The sequence below is a fragment of the Panicum virgatum genome, chromosome 1K (assembly GCF_016808335.1).
Source record: "Panicum virgatum strain AP13 chromosome 1K, P.virgatum_v5, whole genome shotgun sequence".
NCBI classification, from domain to species: domain Eukaryota; kingdom Viridiplantae; phylum Streptophyta; class Magnoliopsida; order Poales; family Poaceae; genus Panicum; species Panicum virgatum.
The window spans coordinates 24,247,424-24,268,282 of NC_053136.1; the positions used below are offsets into that span (position 1 = coordinate 24,247,424).

The window sequence follows — 20,859 nt, forward strand, 5'->3', positions numbered from 1 at the left end:
TGACCACAACCCAATTTGAGTATGGATTATCATTTCGACGGAATCAAAAGAATCAAGGGCACCATATAAAGAAAAGTTTTGGGAGACAAGGCTCTCTGGAGATTCAAGAGATTCTACGAAGAAGAAGGTGAATTTGAGATACTTACCCTAGCTAGTTGGTTCTCCCACTATTCATACTCGAGGACGAGCATTCGTTCAAGCATGGGGGGATGGCTTGGTAAGTATTCTATGATATCAAAAGTTCTAAGGAGCAAAAAGAAAGAAAAAAAAGAAAGAAAGAGAAAAATAGAAAAATGAAAAAAAGGAGAAAAGAAAAGAAAAATGAAAGAAAAAAAGAGAGAAGAATAAAATGCTCCTTAGCTCTTTTTGGCTTCATTAATTTTCTAAGTTACTTTGAAGAATTATTCCATACTCAAATCTTCCAACCATGTGCAATCCGATAACGAGAACTTCATTTGTGTCTCGGGATCATCCTTTTGCCACTTGCACATGTCCACCTATCTAAATGTGCGTGTTTCATCTTTCTCCCTCTCCAACATTATTTTCCAATGGCCTTTTTGACTAGTCTCAGTAAATCCAATAGATCTCTCTCTTAGTTTGACAATATTTCAGATATAATGTTTTGCTAGGATTGTTTTTACCTACCAAGCTCCACATAAGCCTTCCACTTTTATATATGAGTAGAATAGGTTGAAGACAATCTAACGTAGGCTTGAGCGACTTGATGAGATGAGTATTTCCATGATCTTTTGCAAAAGAACCTCACTTATGTTTGATATGCATTCTTTTGAAAACTCTTCATGATGAAACAAGGTAAAGCTTTGAAGTTCGCTTAAGTTTGAGGGCATTGCATTTATTTATTATTGTGGCTTGTTCTTTAATTGCTAGTCTATCTTCCATAATGAAAAGGCAGCCGGTCACAACATGAACTTAAATGCTAAATACTTGAGAGAGCAATATGTCTTGTTATGTATGACTAAGTGCAGTGTAACACCCGGTTTATAAAAGGACATAAACCGAGTAATCATATACGTGCCAGGATCAAGTCACACGTATATACAACAGAATGAATAGTATATCACAGCACATATCACGTAAAAGATATAATAAAGCAAGTACGAATGTTATTTATTATATTAATGACAAAATGTCTGATATAGCGGAAGCGAAGTACAAATACGATAAAAAACTCTCCGAAGCTGAGCAGGGCGCCACAGGGACGTCGACTGGGAGACGAACGCCTAGAAGTCCTCGTAGTCCTGGTAGCGCTGAGCGAACTCCCTCGCGTCGGCAGGAACTGAGCAGCAGTAGAATGTCCCCAAGAGGAAAAAGAGTAGAGTAGGCAAGAGTGAGTACACAACTTGTACTCAACAAGTATAACACAAACTATGAGGCTCTAGGTTGGCTGACTGACTGCATTAGCTTTTAAGTCTTGGCAAAATTTTATTAAAGCTATTTACTACAAGTGGATGAATTACCATAAACCCAGTTACATAGTAATAAATCAAAATTAATCATGTTACTACTGAGAACCAAACCGAAACCACCAAGGTAACCCCGAGAGGCACCCCCCTCGTCGGAAGGAGATAACCCCACTAATCAAAAGGAGGATCTGGGCCACTCATGACCGTGAGCACGGCTAGTATACCAGTTTTACACTCTGCAGAGGTTGCACATCTTTACCCACAAGTCGTGAGCTATGCTAGTTGTTCATCACACTTCCTTAGGTGAGATGACTAGCAAACCCACTACGAGGCCGTTACAAAGGACACGTTGGTAAGGTGTAACCGCTAAGGATTCAGGAAATGCAACGATGGTACCCACCTCGAGGGGTACGCAGACCAAGCCTCGTAGCCTGGGCACCATTGGAGCTCGACTCCCCTCTTGCCCCGTCGGTAAGTTACTCCCGAACCAAAATGGCCTAATTAGTAAGCCAAGACTGTCCCATTCCAGTCTTGAGGTAGCGCTGTTGTCCCAGGTTGTCGCTCTATGAACCGGTCCTTATGGAGAGTGGCCAACCAGGCAGTAAGCACCGTGCTGGCCCCCTAAACCATGTTTCTAATAAAAACCAATTTTAACGAGACGTGAGCCACTCAAGCCACACAGAGGGCCACTCTCAGAATTAAGTTGCATATACAATTAATCAATTTAATTAAAAAGGACCAAGTGTGTTATAGCGCGGCACCTTGCACAACTAACCAAAATGCAACCCAAAGAATATATATAAAGGATAAATGTGGCTAGGAAAACCTTATAGGCATACAGTATTAAAATGCAGTATGAAATTGTAATTAAAGGTGATAGGTGTTGTTCATGTTATACTTGCCTTCCTCGTACTGCTCCTGCTGCTGCTCAAACTGATCTGAAAATGAAGGCTGCTCCGGGTACTGGTACTGGGGCTCCTCAAATGGATCAATGTCTACTCACGAACACATGGCCAAAACAAGGCACAACAATAAGCATACAAGCAAACACTAACAAAAACTAAGAAACAGTACATCAATACATAGAAACAGCACACTAAACTAGTCTAAAACTATTCTACGCGTTACAACGATCACATGGATATAAAGAACGCCTAAAACGGAGCTAGAACGCAAAAACTAGAGCTAAAACAAGGTCTAGGGGCTCATCTGCGAGAAAAACTAAGTTCCAGGGGGTTTTCTGCAAAAACCGAGGGCCTAAATGTAAATAAAGGGTAGTTCTGGGGTCTAACTCGCGAAAACACCAAGGCTAGACGGCGGGCACTATTTCTGGAAAGATCAGGGGCCTAAACATTAAAAACAGGACCTATCCGTAATTTCTTTTGAACTAACAGGACCGCGGGTTGAATAGCAAAAATTCCAGGGACTCTTTAACAAAAAGGCCAGGCGAAGGGGTACGTTTAGATCTCGGCCGTAGGATTTGGATCTGAGGGTTAGGAATCGATGGGTTATGGATCTAATCGTGGGCGTCCATCTGAGATCGGGCGGCCAGGGCGGTTCGGGCTCGCGGGGCGGCGGCGGGACGTCGCCGGAGCTATGCTCCGCGGCGGCGGCCGGAGTTGGGACATCTGGGTTTACAGACCTCCGTTTGGGCTGGGATTTGGCCGGGGAGGGCCAGCGTGGAACGTGTAAACCACCTGGCCACTCAGGGAAGGGGTTTAGGGCTCGGGATGTCGTGCGCGGCGGCGGGGAGGTGCCGGGCCATGGCGGGTCTCGTCGGCGACGGCGTTCTGACCACTAGAGTGGCCTATTCGCCTCTTTAGCGTGCGCAAACAGGGAAGGGGTGCCAAGAGGTGCTCACCGGGGGGCAGGTCGGTCGGGGAAGCCGTGCAGAGGGCGTGACGGCGGCGTCTGGCGGCGAAGCTCGGCGGAGCGCGATGACGGGGTTGCTGGAGTGGAGCTCCAGCCTTCTGATCCTCTTGGTTCGACTCCTGGCGGTGCCGTGGAAAGGATACGGGGGTCAGGGGGGCTTCAGAGTCGCTGGCGGCGAGGAATCAGGGCGGTGGGCGGGTTACCTGCAGTGGGGGTTCGGGTGAAATTCCCGGCGAGTTGCGGACTAGAGTCGAAGGCTGCGGGCTCGGGAAGATGCCAGGGCACGGGGCGGAGCTTTTGCACGGCTCCTGTGAAGCTGGGGCGCGGTGGAGCGTTGTGGTCACGGCGGCGCAGGTGACTCTGTGCGGCGGGGCGACGTGGGCGTGGCTAGCTAGGGTTTTGGTGGCGGCGCTGGAAGATGGGAAGGTCTAGGGTGCGGCTGCGGAGTGGTTTAAAGAGAAGGGCCGAGAATCTCGGGGGGGCGTGCCGTGGGGAGCGCGGGCGTGATCCCCGGCGAGCTCACCAGTTTCAGTTAGCGCGCGGAGGAAGAAAGGAAGGGAGAAGTGGGAGCAGGCATGTGGGACCAGCGTGTCAGAGGCGGGACGCGCGCGAGCGGGCGGAGGCAGGCCGTGGCGTGGGCCGTGCGGGAGTGGGGCGCTACGCAGCGGCGAAGCGGACCGGTCGGAGAGCGGGCTGGGCCGGTGTGCGGTTCGCGTGCGGGGTGAGGACGGGCCGAGCGGGCGTCCTGGGCTGGGAGAGAAAAAGGGCGCTGCTGGGCTGGGTCTCGGGGGAAAGAAGTGGACCGACTGTGGAAGGAAACGGGCCGGGACGAAGGTGCACTGGGCCGGACGCGGGAAGAAAGAAAGGGAGTGGGCTCGGGCTGGTTTGTTGGGTTTTGGGCTGGGTCCCTTCCTATTTCTATTTTATTTCCAAGCAAATCAAATCTATTTGAATTCAAACAAAATTTGAATTCAACAACCTTATGCACACAAGCAAATAAAATAAATGCTCCAGCATGATGCAACAACAAAATTTAACCTTAAACAAAATTTTAATTACTTGAGGAACAAAAATTAAATTAAATGCAAGTCTAAACACAATAAACCTTAGAAATTTAAATAAAGCCAATTAAATTTATTATAAAATGCTGAAATTTAAACTAGGGTGTTACAGACCCTACCCCCTTAAAGAAATCTCGTCCCAGAGATTTAGCTGGGCTGGCTAGCAAAGAGATCTGGATATGTCTTCTTTAGCTCATCTTCTCGCTCCCATGTAGCCTCAGCTTCACTGTGGTGACTCCACTGAACTCTGCACATCTTGATGCGCTTGTTCCGAGTAACCCTCTATGATGTCTCCAGAATCTTCACCGGATGCTCAGTATAAGTCAGATCTTCCTGAACCTCTAACCCATCCAGTGGTGCCTGCTCTTCAGGTACTCGCAGACACTTCTTCAGCTGAGATATATGGAAGACATCATGAACTCCGGAGAGGCTGGGAGGTAACTCTAGGCGATAAGCAACTTCGCCTTTCCGCTCTAGCACCTTGAATGGACCAACATACCGAGGTGCTAACTTCCCCTTAACATTAAACCTGCGGATTCCTCTCATCGGAGACACCTTCAGGTATACATGATCACCAACACTGAAAGTCAGGTCTCTTCGTTTGCCATCAGCATAGCTCTTCTGTCTGCTCTGTGCAATCCTCAGATTTTCTTGCACAGCCTGAACCATCTGTTCTGCATCATCTATGATCTCAGGGCCAAAGAGCTGCTTCTCACCAATCTGATCCCAATAGAGAGGAGTCCTGCACTTTCTGCCATACAATGCCTCGAAGGGGGACTTCTTCAGACTGGCCTGATAGCTGTTGTTATATGAGAACTCAGCATAAGACAAGCACTTATCCCAACTAGTACCGTACTGAATGGCACAAGCTCTCAGCATATCCTCCAACACTTGGTTGGTTCTCTCTGTCTGCCCATCTGTCTGAGGGTGATAAGCCGTACTGAAACGCAGCTTCGTATCCAACGAATCATGGAGCTGCTCCCAGAACCGAGAAGTGAACTGAGACCCTCTGTCAGATATGATCTTCTTGGGCACACCATGTAAGCAGACAATCCGAGAGATGTACAACTCTGCAAGTCTAGCACCGGAGTAAGTAGTGTTCACTGGAATGGAGTGAGCAACCTTCGTCAGACGATCCACTACTACCCAAATGTAGTTGTACCCTTTCTGAGTACAAGGCAATCCAACAATGATGTCCATAGTTATCTCTTCCCATTTCCACTCTGGAATCTTCAAAGGCTGCAATAGACCTGCTGGTCTCTGATGCTCAGTCTTGACACGCTGACAGGTGTCACAAATGGCCACGTACTCTGCCACTGAACGCTTCATACCATACCACCAGAAATGTTCCTTCAGATCATAGTACATCTTCGTGCTGCCCGGATGAATAGAGTAAGCTGTATCATGGGCCTCACTCAGAATCAACTTCCGGAGATCCTTCACATCTGGCACACAGATCCGGTTCTTATACCACAAGGTACCCTGATCACCTTCTCTGAAATGAGGAGCCTTGCCCTTCTTGAGAAACTCACGGATCTCCTGCAGCTTCTCATCATATTTCTGATGCTGCCTGATCTCTGCCTCTAGAGTGGGTACTGCCTCGAATGTCGCACTCGAAGTATGATGCAAGAAACCCAGACTCAACTGCTCAAACTCCTCGCATAACTCTGGAGGCATCTAGAAAGCAACGGCCATGTTGACATAGCTTCTTCTGCTCAGAGCATCTGCCACAACATTGGCCTTACCCGGATGATAGTGAATCTCCAGGTCATAATCCTTGACCAACTCTAACCATCTCCTCTGTCGCATGTTCAGCTCATTCTGTGTGAAAATGTACTTGAGGCTCTTGTGATCAGTGTAGATATCACACTGCTGCCCATACAAGTAATGCCTCCAAATCTTCAGAGCATGCACAACTACGGCTAACTCAAGGTCATGTGTAGGATAATTCAGCTCATGCCGACGTAACTGCCGTGAAGCATAAGCAATCACTCTGCCCTCCTGCATCAGAACACAACCAAGACCATCTTTCGAAGCATCACAGTACACTGTGAACCTCTTGCTCTGGTCTGGCGGAGTAAGAACTGGCGCCGTAGTCAACCTCTTCTTCAGCTCATCAAAGTCCATCTGACGCTCATCAGTCCATATAAATGCCGCATTCTTCTCTAGCAAGGAAGTCAAAGGCTTCACGATCTTGGAGAAATTCTCAATGAACCTCCGACAATATCCTGCTAAGCCCAAGAATGACCGGACTTCCTTCACCGTCTGCGGTGTCTCCCACTCGAGCACATCCTTCACCTTGCTCGGATCAACAACAATACCTCCCTTGGAGATGATATGACCGAGGAATGGAGCCTCGTCAATCCAGAACTCGCACTTGCTGAACTTAGCATACAGCTGATGCTCTCTCAATCTCTGCAACACGAGTCTCAGATGCTCCTCATGCTCTTCTTTTGTCTTGGAGAAGATCAGAATATCATCAATGAAGATCACCACGAAGACATCCAGATAGTCCATGAAAACCATGTTCATCAGATGCATGAAGAAAGCCGGGGCATTAGTCAAGCCGAAGGACATGACCGTGTACTCATATAGCCCGTACTTGCAGGTGAATGCTGTCTTCGGAATATCCCCAGGACGGATCCTTAGCTGAAAATAACCCGAGCAAAAATCAATCTTCGAGAATATACGAGCACCTCGAAGCAAATCAAAGAGATCCTCAATACGGGGCAGTGGATGCTTGTTCTTGATGGTAACTACATTCAGCTCCCGATAATCGACACACATCTTCTTCGAGCCATCCTTCTTATCTACTAGAAACAATGGAAAAGCCCAAGGAGAGAAGCTGCGACGGATATAGCCCTTGGCTAGCAACTCATCAATAGTCTTCTTAACTTCTTCATGCTCTATAGGTGCCATGCGGTAGGGCCGCTTTGCAATAGGAGCTGTGCCAGGCAAGAGATCAATAGAAAACTCATTGTCGCGTTCAGGCGGCATACCTGGCAAATCATCCGGAAAGACATCCGGGAATTCAGACACCACGCGAATACCATCCGTGGGTCTAGCCTCCATCTGATGAAGAAATCCAGAAGGCTCTGAAGCACTGACTGTCACCTCTTGGCCATCAGATGCTGACAAGTGAACTGTCCGATGAGCACAATCAATTCTGACTCCCCACTTGGCAAGAGTATCCATTCCCAGAATCACATCAATACCCTTGGTGTCTAGCACCCTCAGATCAGCACTGAACGTTGCCCCCCTTATGGCTACACTGACTCGGGTGCAAACAATATGGGATCTCAACTCCCCTCCCGGTGAAGAGACTAGCAGACACTTCCTTAATGCAGTGGTAAAGAAACTATGCTCCTCAACATATGATTTGGTGATGAATGAATGAGTAGCACCAGTATCGAAAAGCACTGTAGCTAGATGGGAGTTGACCATGAACGTACCAATAACCACGTTAGGAGCCTCGGCCGCTGACTCAGCCGTCACGTGGTTCACTCTGCCCTGTGCTGGCATCCTAGGCTGAGCTGGGCGCCCCTGCTGTCCTGCCTGCGCCTTTCGGGGGCAAGTGTTGGCGTAGTGCCTCGGCTGGCCGCAGTGATAGCTCACGTGAGGAGGTGCTGGAGCCTGCTGTCCGGCAGGAGGAGCTGCCTGCCGTGGAGCCTGAGGTGCTGACGGAGCTGGTAGAGCAGCGCGAGCCGGAGGTGCCGGTAACCTCGGGCCCTGACCTGCATGCTGCTATCGAGGCGGGTACTGCTGCGGCCTCTGCTGGTACTGCTGGGGAGGCCGGTACTGCTGCTGCTGGTACTACTGGGGCGGCTGGAGGCGAGGATGAGTGTTGCTGCCGAAAGCAACGGGAACGATCTTCCTCTTCTTGTCCTCCATCTCTAGGTACTTGCGCTCCGTGTTGACCGCGCTGTCAACCAGATGGTTGAAGTCGTCGAAGCGGAGGTTAAGCAGCGCGTACTGGAGGTAGTCCTCAAGGCCCTCCATGAAGTGCTCCTGCTTCTTGCTGTCATCCGCAACATCGGCAGGGGCGTAGCGAGCAAGCTGCAGAAAACGATCACGATACTCCGTGACCGTCATAGTCCCCTGAAGTGATAAAGACAGATATATATATATCGAAGGATTAATTCATGACTCAGAAAGATAGATCAAGGGGGTATTAGCTCAAAAGGAAACGCTGAATGATTATATCTGAGATTACCTGCTTCAGTGCAAGGAACTCTTTCTGCTTCATCTTCATAACGCCCGCGGGGACGTTGTGGCTGCGGAACCGCTCCCGGAATTGGAGCCAGGTGAGAGCCTCGCGGTCCTGAACTGGGTGGGACTCCCACCAGTCCAAAGCTGCACCTCGCAGCTGTCCTGCTGCGTACAGGACTTGCTCCCGATCATCGCACTGGGCGATGTCCAACGGAGCCAGTCGTCTGCCTGAAGTGGGTCAGACGTGTGAGAGAACGTCAGCGGGTGACCCCTCAGAAACTCCGCACGCCTGTCGCGGGTCTGCGGAGGTGGAGGAGGCGGCGGCTGAGCGTGGATCTGCTGCAGTGCCTGAACAGTGTGGTTCAGGGTGGCCATCATCTGCATCTGGAGCTGAAAGAACTGCTCCAGAGTCAAGGGTGGAGGCATCAGCATCCCGGTACCCTGGTTGTTCTGACCCTGCTGCTGGCCAGAACCGGAACCGGTGCTCCTGGTGTTCACCATCTGATTTGAACAAAAGATGTATGAGCAAAGATATTGCTGGAATAATTTAGACGGATATGATATATTTCTGCAAGGAAGACTTAGGCATGATAAAGTAGACAGGATAGAGTGGACGGTTTTACCCCCAACGATCTAACTCATTTTATTATTTAATTAACTTTAACTTATGACTGATTTTCATTAAACAATTTAACTACTAAGCTATGCAATCAACCAAAGATCCAAATCAAACATGTAGCACAATAACAAGCATACAAATTTCACAACTTAGCCGAGTTTAACACATGACTCGACTAGCACAATGCATCGCAGAACGTGCTATCGTATTATTATAAAAGGGGCACCTAGCTTATACTCATGGTGGTCTGATGACTGATTCAGGCCAAAATCTACGAAAACTATTCTTTAGAGAGAGAAATCAAGGCAAGACGAGTAAGAATCTTGGAATTCAAGGAATATAATAGCAAATAGTTTCAGCAGACAAGGATGAGAGAGAAAAGGAATTAAAACTCGACCAGTTCTATCTAGGCTTCGTCCTATAGTCGATATGGCTCTGATACCACTCTGTAACACCCGGTTTATAAAAGGACATAAACCGAGCAATCATATACGTGCCAGGATCAAGTCACACGTATATACAATAGAATGAACAGTATATCACAGCACATATCACATAAAAGATATAATAAAGCGAGTACGAATGTTATTTATTATATTAATGACAAAATGTCTGATATAGCGGAAGCGAAGTACAAATACGATAAAAAACTCTCCGAAGCTGAGCAGGGCGCCACAGGGACGTCGACTGGGAGACGAACGCCTAGAAGTCCTCGTAGTCCTGGTAGCGCTGAGCGAACTCCCTCGCGTCGGCAGGAACTGAGCAGCAGTAGAGTATCCCCAAGAGGAAAAAGAGTAGAGTAGGCAAGAGTGAGTACACAATTTGTACTCAACAAGTATAACACAAACTATGAGGCTCTAGGTTGGCTGACTGACTGCATTAGCTTTTAAGTCTTGGCAAAATTTTATTAAAGCTATTTACTACAAGTGGATGAATTACCATAAACCCAGTTACATAGTAATTAATCAAAATTAATCATGTTAATACTGAGAACCAAACCGAAACCACTAAGGTAACCCCGAGAGGCACCCCCTCGTCGGAAGGAGATAACCCCACTAATCAAAAGGAGGATATGGGCTGCTCATGACCGTGAGCACGGCTAGTATACCAGTTTTACACTCTGCAGAGATTGCACATCTTTACCCACAAGTCGTGAGCTACGCTAGTTGTTCGTCACACTTCCTTAGGTGAGATGACTAGCAAACTCACTACGAGGCCGTTACAAAGGACACGTTGGTAAGGCGTAACTGCTAAGGATTCAGGCAATGCAACGATGGTACCCACCTCGAGGGGTACGCAGACCAAGCCTCGTAGCCTGGGCACCATTGGAGCTCGACTCCCCTATTGCCCCGTCGGTAAGTTACTCCCGAACCAAAATGGCCTAATTAGTAGGCCAAGACCGTCCCATTCCAGTCTTGTGGTAGCGCTATTGTCCCAGGTTGTCGCTCTATGAACCGGTCCTAATTGAGAGTGGCCAACCAGGCAGTAAGCACCGTGCTGGCCCCCTAAACCATGTTTCTAACAAAAACCAATTTTAACGAGACGTGAGCCACTCAAGCCACACAGAGGGCCACTCTCAGAATTAAGTTGCATATACCATTAATCAATTTAATTAAAAAGGACCAAGTGTGTTATAGCGCGGCACCTAGCACAACTAACCAAAATGCAACCCAAAGAATATATATAAAGGATAAATGTGGCTAGGAAAACCTTATAGGCATACAGTATTAAAATGCAGTATGAAATTGTAATTAAAGGTGATAGGTGTTGTTCATGTTATACTTGCCTTCCTCGTACTATTCCTGCTGCTGCTCAAACTGATCTAAAAATGAATGCTGCTTCGGGTACTGGTACTGGGGCTCCTCAGATGGATCAACGTCTACTCACGAACACATGGCCAAAACAAGGCACAACAATAAGCATACAAGCAAACACTAACAAAAACTAAGAAACAGTACATCAATACATAGAAACAGCACACTAAACTAGTCTACAACTATTCTACGCACTACAACAATCGCATGGATATAAAGAACGCCTAAAACGGAGCTAGAACACAAAAACTAGAGCTAAAACAAGGTCTAGGGGCTTATCTGCGAGAAAAACTAAGTTCCAGGGGGTTTTCTGCAAAAACTGTGGGCCTAAACATAAATAAAGGGTAGTTCTGGGGTCTAACTCGTGAAAACACCAAGCCTGGATGGCGGGCACTATTTCTAGAAAGATCAGGGGCCTAAACTTTAAAAACAGGACCTATCCGTAATTTCTTTTGAACTAACAGGACCGCGGGTTGAATAGCAAAAATTCTAGGGACTCTTTAATAAAAAGGCCAGGCGAAGGGGTATGTTTAGATCTCGGCCGTAGGATTTGGATCTGAGGGTTAGGAATCGATGGGTTATGGATCTAATCGTGGGCGTCCATCTGAGATCGGGCGGCCAGGGCGGTTCGGGCTCGCGGGGCGGCGGCGGGACGTCGCCGGAGCTATGCTCCGCGGCGGCGGCCGGAGTTGGGACATCTGGGTTTACAGACCTCCGTTTGGGCTGGGATTTGGCCGGGGAGGGCCAGCGTGGAATGTGTAAACCACCTGGCCACTCAGGGAAGGGGTTTAGGGCTCGGGATGTCATGCGCGGCGGCGGGGAGGTGCTGGGCCATGGCGGGTCTCGTCGGCGACGGCGTTCTGACCACTAGATTGGCCTATTCGCCTCTTTAGCGTGCGCAAATAGGGAAGGGGTGCCAAGAGGTGCTCACCGGGGTGGAGGTCGGTTGGGGAAGCCGTGCAGAGGGCGTGACGGCGGCGTCCGGCGGTGAAGCTCGGTGGAGCGCGATGACGGGGTTGCTGGAGTGGAGCTCCAGCCTTCTGATCCTCTTGGTTCGACTCCTGGCGGTGCTGTGGAAAGGCTACGGGGGTCAGGGGGGCTCCGGAGTCGCCGGCGGCGAGGAATCAGGGCGGCGGGCGGGTTACCTGCAGTGGGGGTTCGGGTGAAATTCCCGGCGAGTTGCGGACTGGAGTCGAAGGCTGCAGGCTCGGGAAGATCCCAGGGCACGGGACGGAGCTTTTGTGTGGCTCCTGTGAAGCTGGGGCGCAGCGGAGAGTTGTGGTCGCGGCGGCGCAGGCGACTCTTTGCGGCGGGGCGACGCGGGCGTGGCTAGCTTGGGTTTGGGTGGCGGCGCTGGAAGATGGGAAGGTCCTGGGTGCGGCTGCGGAGTGGTTTAAAGAGAAGGGCAGAGAATCTCGGGGGGGGGGGGGGGGGCGTGCCGTGGGGAGCGCGGGCGTGATCCCCGGCGAGATCACCGGTTTCAGTTAGCGCGCGGAGGAAGAAAGGAAGGGAGAAGAGGGAGCTGGCGTGTGGGACCAGCGTGTCAGAGGCGAGACGCGCGCGAGCGGGCGGAGGCAGGCCGCGGCGTGGGCCGTGCGGGAGTGGGGCGCTACGCAGCGGCGAAGCGGACCGGTCGGAGAGCGGGTTGGGCTGGTGTGCGGTTCGCGTGCGGGGTGAGGACGGGCCGAGCGGGCGTCCTGGGCCAGGAGAGAAAAAGGGCTCTGCTAGGCTGGGTCTCGGGGGAAAGAAGTGGGCCGGCTGTGGAAGGAAATGGGCCGGGACGAAGGTGCACTGGGCCGGACGCGGGAAGAAAGAAAGGGAGTGGGCTCGGGCTGGTTTGTTGGGTTTTGGGCTGGGTCCCTTCCTATTTCTATTCTATTTCCAAGCAAATCAAATCTATTTGAATTCAAACAAAATTTGAATTCAACAACCTTATGCACACAAGCAAATAAAATAAATACTCCAGCATGATGCAACAACAAAATTTAACCTTAAACAAAATTTTAATTACTTGAGGAACAAAAATTAGATTAAATGCAAGTCTAAACACAATAAACCTTAGAAATTTAAATAAAGCCAATTAAATTTATTATAAAATGCTGAAATTTAAACTAGGGTGTTACATGCAGAGAGGACATTGAGGGGCAACGCTGATTTCTTTATAAGCAAAGCTCCCGAACTTACTCAAGGACGAGCAAGATTTAAGCATGGGGGGAATGTTGGCGGTCCTTAAGTACCCACTTTATCCCTTGTTTATCCTTGATAATGGCATGAATTTAATATCAAAATCACTAACCGTCCTAACCCCGGCCTAATTATTGGTCATTTTCACACTTGCACATATATTTTGGAGGAACTTCATTTTTGCAGATTTTTGGCCTATTTTGGAGCATGAAATGACGAGGCCCATGATCGAGCGCTAACACGGAGAAAGACGAAGGCCAATGCCCAAAGGAAGGACCAAAGCCCATGTTGATTCGAAGCCCATTCAAGCACATCCATCCTCCAAGAGAGCCCAAAGGACCAAGCCCACAAAGATGAGATCAAGATACTTCGGGATTAAGCAAAGCAAACGAAGATTTAAGGAAGGATTCCTTATCCTATCCTTTCCTCGAAGATATCTCCAAGATAACGACGTCCAAAGAGGTGCAATCGTGAAGGACATAAACTCTAGAAGATGCGAGGAGTCTGCACGCAAAAGATGAGATCGAGGCGAGCCCGAAACTGGGTAGGCCGGCCGGCCTAGGCCCATGTGGCTGGCCGGCCTAGCCCGTTTCTGAGACGGTTCGGCCTCTCCTTTGACCGGTGGCTTCCTCGGATTATAAATAGCTCGCACCTTATTCAACTCGGGGCATCCATCCACCCAGAACTCGACAAAAACCTAGGGCCAAGACCGGAGGGAGACGACGGCCGCCGCAAGTCTTCGAAGTTGTCTAGGAGATGGCTTAGGCCACCCCTAGCTGCCATGGCCTCCCTGCGTGGTTGTGCCATGGTGGAGTTCATGAGCTAGTTGGAGTCGTCAATGGTATGTACTCGGTGGTGACGATCCAAACGAATCTATTATGTGAGTAATGATAATCATGTCTTTCGAATCTATTAGCGATCATGTTCTCTCTTTCGATTTCGTTCTTTTCTTTGGGTTTGCTTCATCCTAGATCTATTATCGAGATAGATTGCTTAGCATGATCTTGTAGTCATGGTGGCAAGAGGTTCATGGCGGAACCAACAAAGGGGGTTCGACTTGCTTCAGGGTATTTCGTCCAAAGGGGGTGCGTCGTGATAGGCCGTTCCCACTGAGTAGGCGGAGTATCGAGGGATCGGATTGGAGATTTTGATTTAAAGATGCTTTTGATTGAGATGCATGATTTATTTGCTCGTTAGCTTGAACTACAACTAGATGATGATAGGCCTAGTCATGTCTTTGGTTTTGCTAAGATTAAGCCTATGTTCATGGATGAGATCAACCTTTACACATCACTCATATCTATTAAATGTTTACTCTATATGTGCAATTCATGCTTCATGTTAGGATAGATCCGTTAGATTAGATGGATAACCTTAGGTAGTTCTTTGTCGATCCACGGATTGATAAACCTTGGGGGAATACTCTAAGGGAAAAGCTACACGAAACGTGCGCTTGCGGTATACAAATCGGGGCGCTAGGGAGCGTCAACACCCGAGCACTGGGTCATGTACTTCGACGGCGCCCTCAACCTCGACGGCACCAGTGTAGGCATCCTCTTCATCTCCCCAAGAGGTGAGAAGCTAAAGTATTTCCTGCAGCTACTCTTCAGGGCTACCGACAACGCAGCCGAATATGAGGCCCTGATAAACGGTCTCAGGATCGCTGCCTCCCTTGGCATCAAGAGGCTCCTCACTTACAGCGACTCCAAAGTCATCATTCAGCAAGTCAACAAGGACTAGGAGTGCTCCCAGGAGAAGATGGATGCCTACTGCAAGGAGATACGTAAGCTCGAGGCTCACTTCTACAGCCTGGAGTTTCACCACGTCCTCTGGGACTACAACGTGGCAGCCGACGTACTCTCCAATCTGGCCTCCAAGCGGGCACTCGTCCCAGCCGAAGTTTTTGTACAGGCTCTCAACTCCCCCATAGTCAAGATCGAGGAGGAACCTCCTACTAAGCCTGATCTAGCGCAAACCCTAGGCCAGGAAGTACTGGTGGCCGATCCAGATTGGCGAGCTCCGATACTCGACTTCATCATCAACAACAAGTCCTATCCGGAGGACAAGGAGCACGAGCGACTCACCCACCGAGCCACAAACTACGTTGTCATCAGAACCGAGTTGTTCAGGCACTCAGCCTCCTCAGGAACTCTCTCCAAGTACATCTCCCAGCAAGACAGAGTCCGACTCCTTGGCGAGATCCACTCAGGAATCTGCGGTAACCACGCAGGAGCATCAACCCTGGTTGGCAAAGCCTTCACATCAGGATTCTACTGGCCGACAGCCCTGGTCGACGCCTAGGTTATCGTCAGACGATGCCTCGGGTCCCAGTTCTCCTCCAAGCAACAGCACGTCCTGGCTCAGGCCCTATGGATGATCCCTCCATCCTGGCCATTCGCCTGTTGGGGACTCGACTCAGTTGGACCACTCAAGGCGGAACAAGGTAGCTACACACACATATTCGTCGCCATCGACAAGTTCACCAAGTGGATCAATGTGAAGCTGGTCTCATCCACATCGGCAACAAAGACAGCCGAGTTCATCGAAGAAATAACACACAGGTTCGGAGTGACCAATCGGATCATCACGGACTTGGGCTCCTCCTTCACCAATCCGAATTATGGGACTTCTGCCAGGACAGCTGTATCGATGTATACTACGCCTTCGTGGCTCACCCAAGGTGCAACGGCCAGGTGGAACGCACCAATGGCTTGATCCTCCAGGGGCTCAAAGCTAGAATATTCGACCCGATTGAAAAATACGGCTCCAAATGGATCCAAGAACTACCCAAAGTAGTATGGGGGCTGCACACGCAGAGAAGTCGGGCCACCGGCTACTCCCCCTTCTTCATGGTCTACGATTCTGAGGCTATCCTCCCGACGGATATCGCCTTTGGTGCTCCGCACACCCAGAACTACGACCAAGGCGAGGCCGAAACAACTCGGTGAACCGATCTCGACTCGGCCGAGGAGCACTGTCTCATGGCAGCCCTCCAGCATGCCTAGTACGAGCAACAGCTTCGTCGTTATCATGACAAAAATGTCTAATTCCCCGGAGGCAAGCTAACTTCTCCATGGGACGGCCCCTTCATTGTGAGCAGTGTAGTCATCCCAGGAACCTACAGGCTCCAGCGCGAAGATGGAATGGACGTGGGCAACCCATGGAACATCGAACACCTTCGTCGCTTCTATAAGTAGAAGAACAATAAACAAAGCTATGTACTCGACCTATCAATTGTTAATAAAGTTCAAAGTTTTCAGTTACTTGTACTTATCTGTTCTTTTTCCCGACTTGTTCAGCACAGTCGGGGGCTGCACGTTGGTCTGCCCGACTCGCCTAACACACTCGGAGGCTGGGCTCGGCCAGCCCGATCTGCCCAAGTCTACTCAGTGTAGACACCCCCCAACGTAACCAGTCATTGCCAGCACAACCCTGTTAGTCCGGGAACCACCCTGCATCACCTTTTACTATTTGCGCGCTTGATGATAAGCTCTCAACCCGGCAAGTAAAGGCTCTCCCCTCTCTTGCTCTATTAGCTAGGTAGTGGAGCTAGGCTAGTTCTCTTTAGCGAGCAAGTCGTCCTCGGAGTCGTTGAGCAATCCTCGGCTCCTGGTATGGCTTTGTATGCGACTTGTCAGACTTCTATTCATAATATAGAGTTTTGCCATGGTTGCTTTGCTATCTTAATAGTTTATCAATCCATGCTTCGTTCATTCATAAGTTATGCTACGGTCTTGGTTAGGCCAGATGATTCGGGTATGGATAGGGGTTTGTTGTGCTTTCGGGCTTGCTCTAGTGTTTTACTCATCCATCCGAAGGGTGGGAGACCTGGGGGCACTAGAGTAGTGACTTCATACACGAGCATGGTGCTCGGGCATGCGGGATCCTTCGGATATGACCGTGCTCCACGGTGTGACTGGGGTAGACAGCAGGTGGTGACAGCCCTGTCCGTCCGGCGTAACAGCAGTGCAAAGAGGTAACGGGACTGGATGTACTCCGGTGCGGGACCTTCTCCCCGCTATCCCATTTTCCTGGCACCTGCAATCCTAACCATGATCTAACATAATCCCAGCTTTGGATAGAAGCACTAGGACATCTAACCTAGCCTAAGCTCCAGCTGACTTGACGTAGGATAGAGTAGTTCTTTATTTTATAGTTTCTTTCCTTTATTCCTTCCTCTTGGAGTGTGGATGTGTGCTGTGTCACATTACCATTGCTTATTCTCTATCTGTACTTACCCCTGTTAGAGTATTGCCTATTGCTTGAGGCACAATGTCATGGTTAATGTTGAGTACAATACCTTTGCCACTGCCATCCTTTGGGACACAAATAAATGACGATACCCTTACTCTCTGGGTGAAATGCTACAACGGTATATCCATGCGCTTGCGGATTGATCTGTAATCGTATTGATTATACCATGAGAGAGTGGCACCCCTTGAGTGCAGTTGCTAGGATGGGTTCGGCGCCCTCATTTCTAGTGATTGCACTAAGGACCGCCAACTGACATTTCTGGCACTGTCGCTAAGGATTAACCATTCCTAGTGATTGCGCTAAGAAATGTCAACAAGCATTTCTGGCGCCGTTGCCGGGGACGGCATGTGAACAAAGATATTGTGCTGATATTAACTTAGACCTTGTACTCAGGATATAGTCTTTACTCTTTCAGGCTAATGTCACTTTATATCTTCTTTTATTTTTTATTTGAATGAAAATAGGGGTAGTGTATGACTGGTTGCTCCCTGCCGAAAAACTACACAGACAATCCAGATAGGCTCGTGAGAAGGGCACGACCTCGCATCGTTCCTCCTCTCGCTATCCTCCTGGCACAGGAACCCATTTCGGAAGCACCACTCGTTCTTGAGACTATGGCTGAAAAGACTCTCCGCGAGTTCTCCGTCCCCTCCACCGACAATGTGGCCACTGGCCCCAACATCAATGTCGGGGACGTGAACTTCGAGCTCAAATCAAGTCTCATAAACATGGTGCAGGCTAGCCCATTCTGTGGCAAGCCAAATGAGGATGCAAATGCACATTTGCTGAACTTTCTAGAGCTCTGCGACACCGTAGTCATACGGGGTGTCGCCGCCGACGTTGTCAAGCTTCGTCTGTTTCCCTTTTCCCTCCTGGGGAAGGCGAAACAATGGTTTTACAAGGAAAAATACACCGACACCTGGGCCAAATGCTCCAAGGCGTTCCTCGCAAAATTCTTCCCGCTGGGCAAAACAAATGCTCTGCACGGGAGAATATCAAGTTTCCAGCAGACGGGGATGGAATCCATCCCAGAAGCTTGGGAGAGGCTGCAGGAATACATCCTGGCCTGTCCTCACCACGGCATGGACGAGTGGATCGTCCTGCAAAGCTTCTACAACAGGCTCACAATGACATCTCGAGCCAATATTGATGCCGCTGCTGGAGGAGCCTTCCTCGACCTGACCATTGCCAAATCCAAAGCATTAGTCGAGAAAATGGTCTCTAATCAAGGGTGGAGCGATGAACGACTCCAACCCCGTACCAAGGGTACGCATACCGTCAATGAGAAGGATATGATCATTGCCAAACTGGGCCTCCTACTGAAGCATCTCGGCGAAAGGGCCGAATTCAAGAAGCATAGAGAAAACTATGCTCGTTCCATGGAATCGCACTCCACGTGCGAAGTCTGCGGTAACGATGGACATTCGGGGAATGACTGTCCCGAAACCCGTGAAGACTGCGCCTACCTAAACAACAACAACAACGGGTACCGTCCACCACAAGGAGGCCAGGGGTGGAACCTGCCATGTCCACCTTTTCAGGGAGGTAACAACTATAATCCTTCTTTCAATTCGAATTTCAATTCAAACCAACCTCCCTTGAGAGAACATGTTCTTGTCCAAGTTAAAATCAACAAAAATATAAATAAAAAGCTTTTGGCCAATGATAAATCCCTGGAAAGTTTAAATGTCAAGCTTAAAACTTTGTCTTCAACTCTTAAAAACCAGTTAAGTTTCAACAAAATGATCGAAACCTAGCTTGCACAAATTGCTGCTTCGTTACCTGCTGTTGAGAGCGGGAAGATCCCGAGGCAACCCGAGTCTCCCGTTGAAAATGTCAGCGTGGTGTTTACCGGATGGGGTAACTCGTCCCGAAGGCCACCACGCAATAACCATGAAGGTAGGTACTATCCTCCAAGGAACGATGTTTGGGATGGCATGGTGGCAGCGGTGCAAGAGGATCCAGGGGTCCCCATGATCAGCTGCTCGATCTACATCAAACACTCCGAGTTATGCCTTTGCGATCTGGGGGCAAGCGTAAATATAATGCCCAAGGTAATATACGAAGAACTTGATTATCCGGCTCTTTCCCTAACAACTATGCTCGTACAGCTTGCAGATTCAACCATTCGGAATCCCGAAGGGATAGCCGAACACATTTTCATATGAGTACGAGACTCCTTTGTCTTTGCCGACTTTGTGGTAATGGATATGGAGGGCGACCTTGGAGTCGAACTCGTACTTGGGCGACCTTTTCTAAGGTCTGCCAAGGCAAGGATCGATGTCGGAAAGGGAGAAATCCGTTTCCGTGTCGGAAGGGAGGATATGTTTTTCAGGTTTAAGAAAAGGGAAGAGCAGCGCTTCATGATCCAACAAGACAGTGAAGGACAAGCACTCTGGGGTGCACCAGAACCCCAGCCAGAACAACGACCCTCCGTACCTAAAAGAAAGAAGAAGGAAAAGAAGGTGTGGTGGAAGGTCGAGAGTTCGGCCTCGTCCAGTTCTCCAGGACGAGCCGACAAATGGTAAGAACAATGGAGAAAAGTCGTGCACGTCGGACTTTAAACGACGCGCCCTTGCCAAAGGTAAATTGGTATTTATCGCATATTTGCTTTTCCACCTTTTCAAATTTTCTTTGCACCGCATTTGTTTTTCCCCACTGCATATTTGAAAATTTTCAAAAAGTGTTTTCTGCATGCTGGAATTTTTCTAGCACCTTTCCCTTTTCACAAAAATACCAAAAATATTTTCTGAGTTCTAAAATCCTTTGGGAAAAATAATTTGGACATCTTTTCGAGCAAACTTTTGGCCATGCACCGTATTTTCAAAGTTCAAGACCGTTGAGGAATCACCTGGCCAAAGGGGGGCACCAGGGGGCCCACCTTGGGGCCGGCCGACCCCACAGGTCGGCCGACCCAGGGCCAACGGCTCCTGGGCCCCACTTTTTCCAACGGCTTCCTGGCCATTGTGCCTGGCTTCTCCTCGGGTGCACTCGCCCAGTTTCCTTCAAATCGAGGCCGAGAGAGGGGTGATGAGCTCTCATGCTCACACTCTCCACTCTCACTCCCTCTCACACATTCTTGCTCTGGTTTCCTTTGGATTTTGGCTCAAGTTTGATTGCAAGAACACACACTCTCTCTCATTTCTTTGCTGCAAGACTGTCCACACATTTGGAAGAACAACTTTCGGGTAAGAGTCTCATTTTCATGTCACTAACGTAACCCGAATCGAGTTGTTCTCATTCGTTCTTGTTCGTTCTTGTTGCAAGCATGAGAGGTGTAGGGCGGAAGATTTCCGGAGCTCTCAAAAGGATGACGAGGTTGGGCTCGTCCCATTCACAGGGCGAGTCAAGCTCTCATCATTCCCCCAAACCTGCACCAACATCGACCACGATGGACTATGAACAAGACGAACAAGAAGAAC

General features: G+C 49.3%; 1 protein-coding gene and 1 non-coding gene across 2 annotated transcripts; one reads left to right on the forward strand and one right to left on the reverse strand.

Annotated features, from left to right (window-relative positions):
• Window positions 1-14,941: 14,941 nt before the first annotated feature.
• Window positions 14,942-15,484, forward strand: LOC120653992. The gene has a single exon (XM_039931627.1). The coding sequence runs from the start codon at window positions 14,942-14,944 to the stop codon at window positions 15,482-15,484; it is 543 nt and encodes a 180-aa protein (XP_039787561.1).
• Window positions 15,485-18,412: 2,928 nt separating this feature from the next.
• On the reverse strand, window positions 18,413-18,521 carry LOC120658501. The gene has a single exon (XR_005668708.1). It is a non-coding gene; the product is annotated as a small nucleolar RNA R71 (small nucleolar RNA).
• Window positions 18,522-20,859: the final 2,338 nt, after the last annotated feature.

What these genes read in the sequence shown, in the direction of transcription:
- LOC120653992 (XM_039931627.1), top strand. Translation starts at nt 14,942, where the DNA reads ATGGATGCCTACTGCAAGGAGATACGTAAGCTCGAGGCTCACTTCTAC.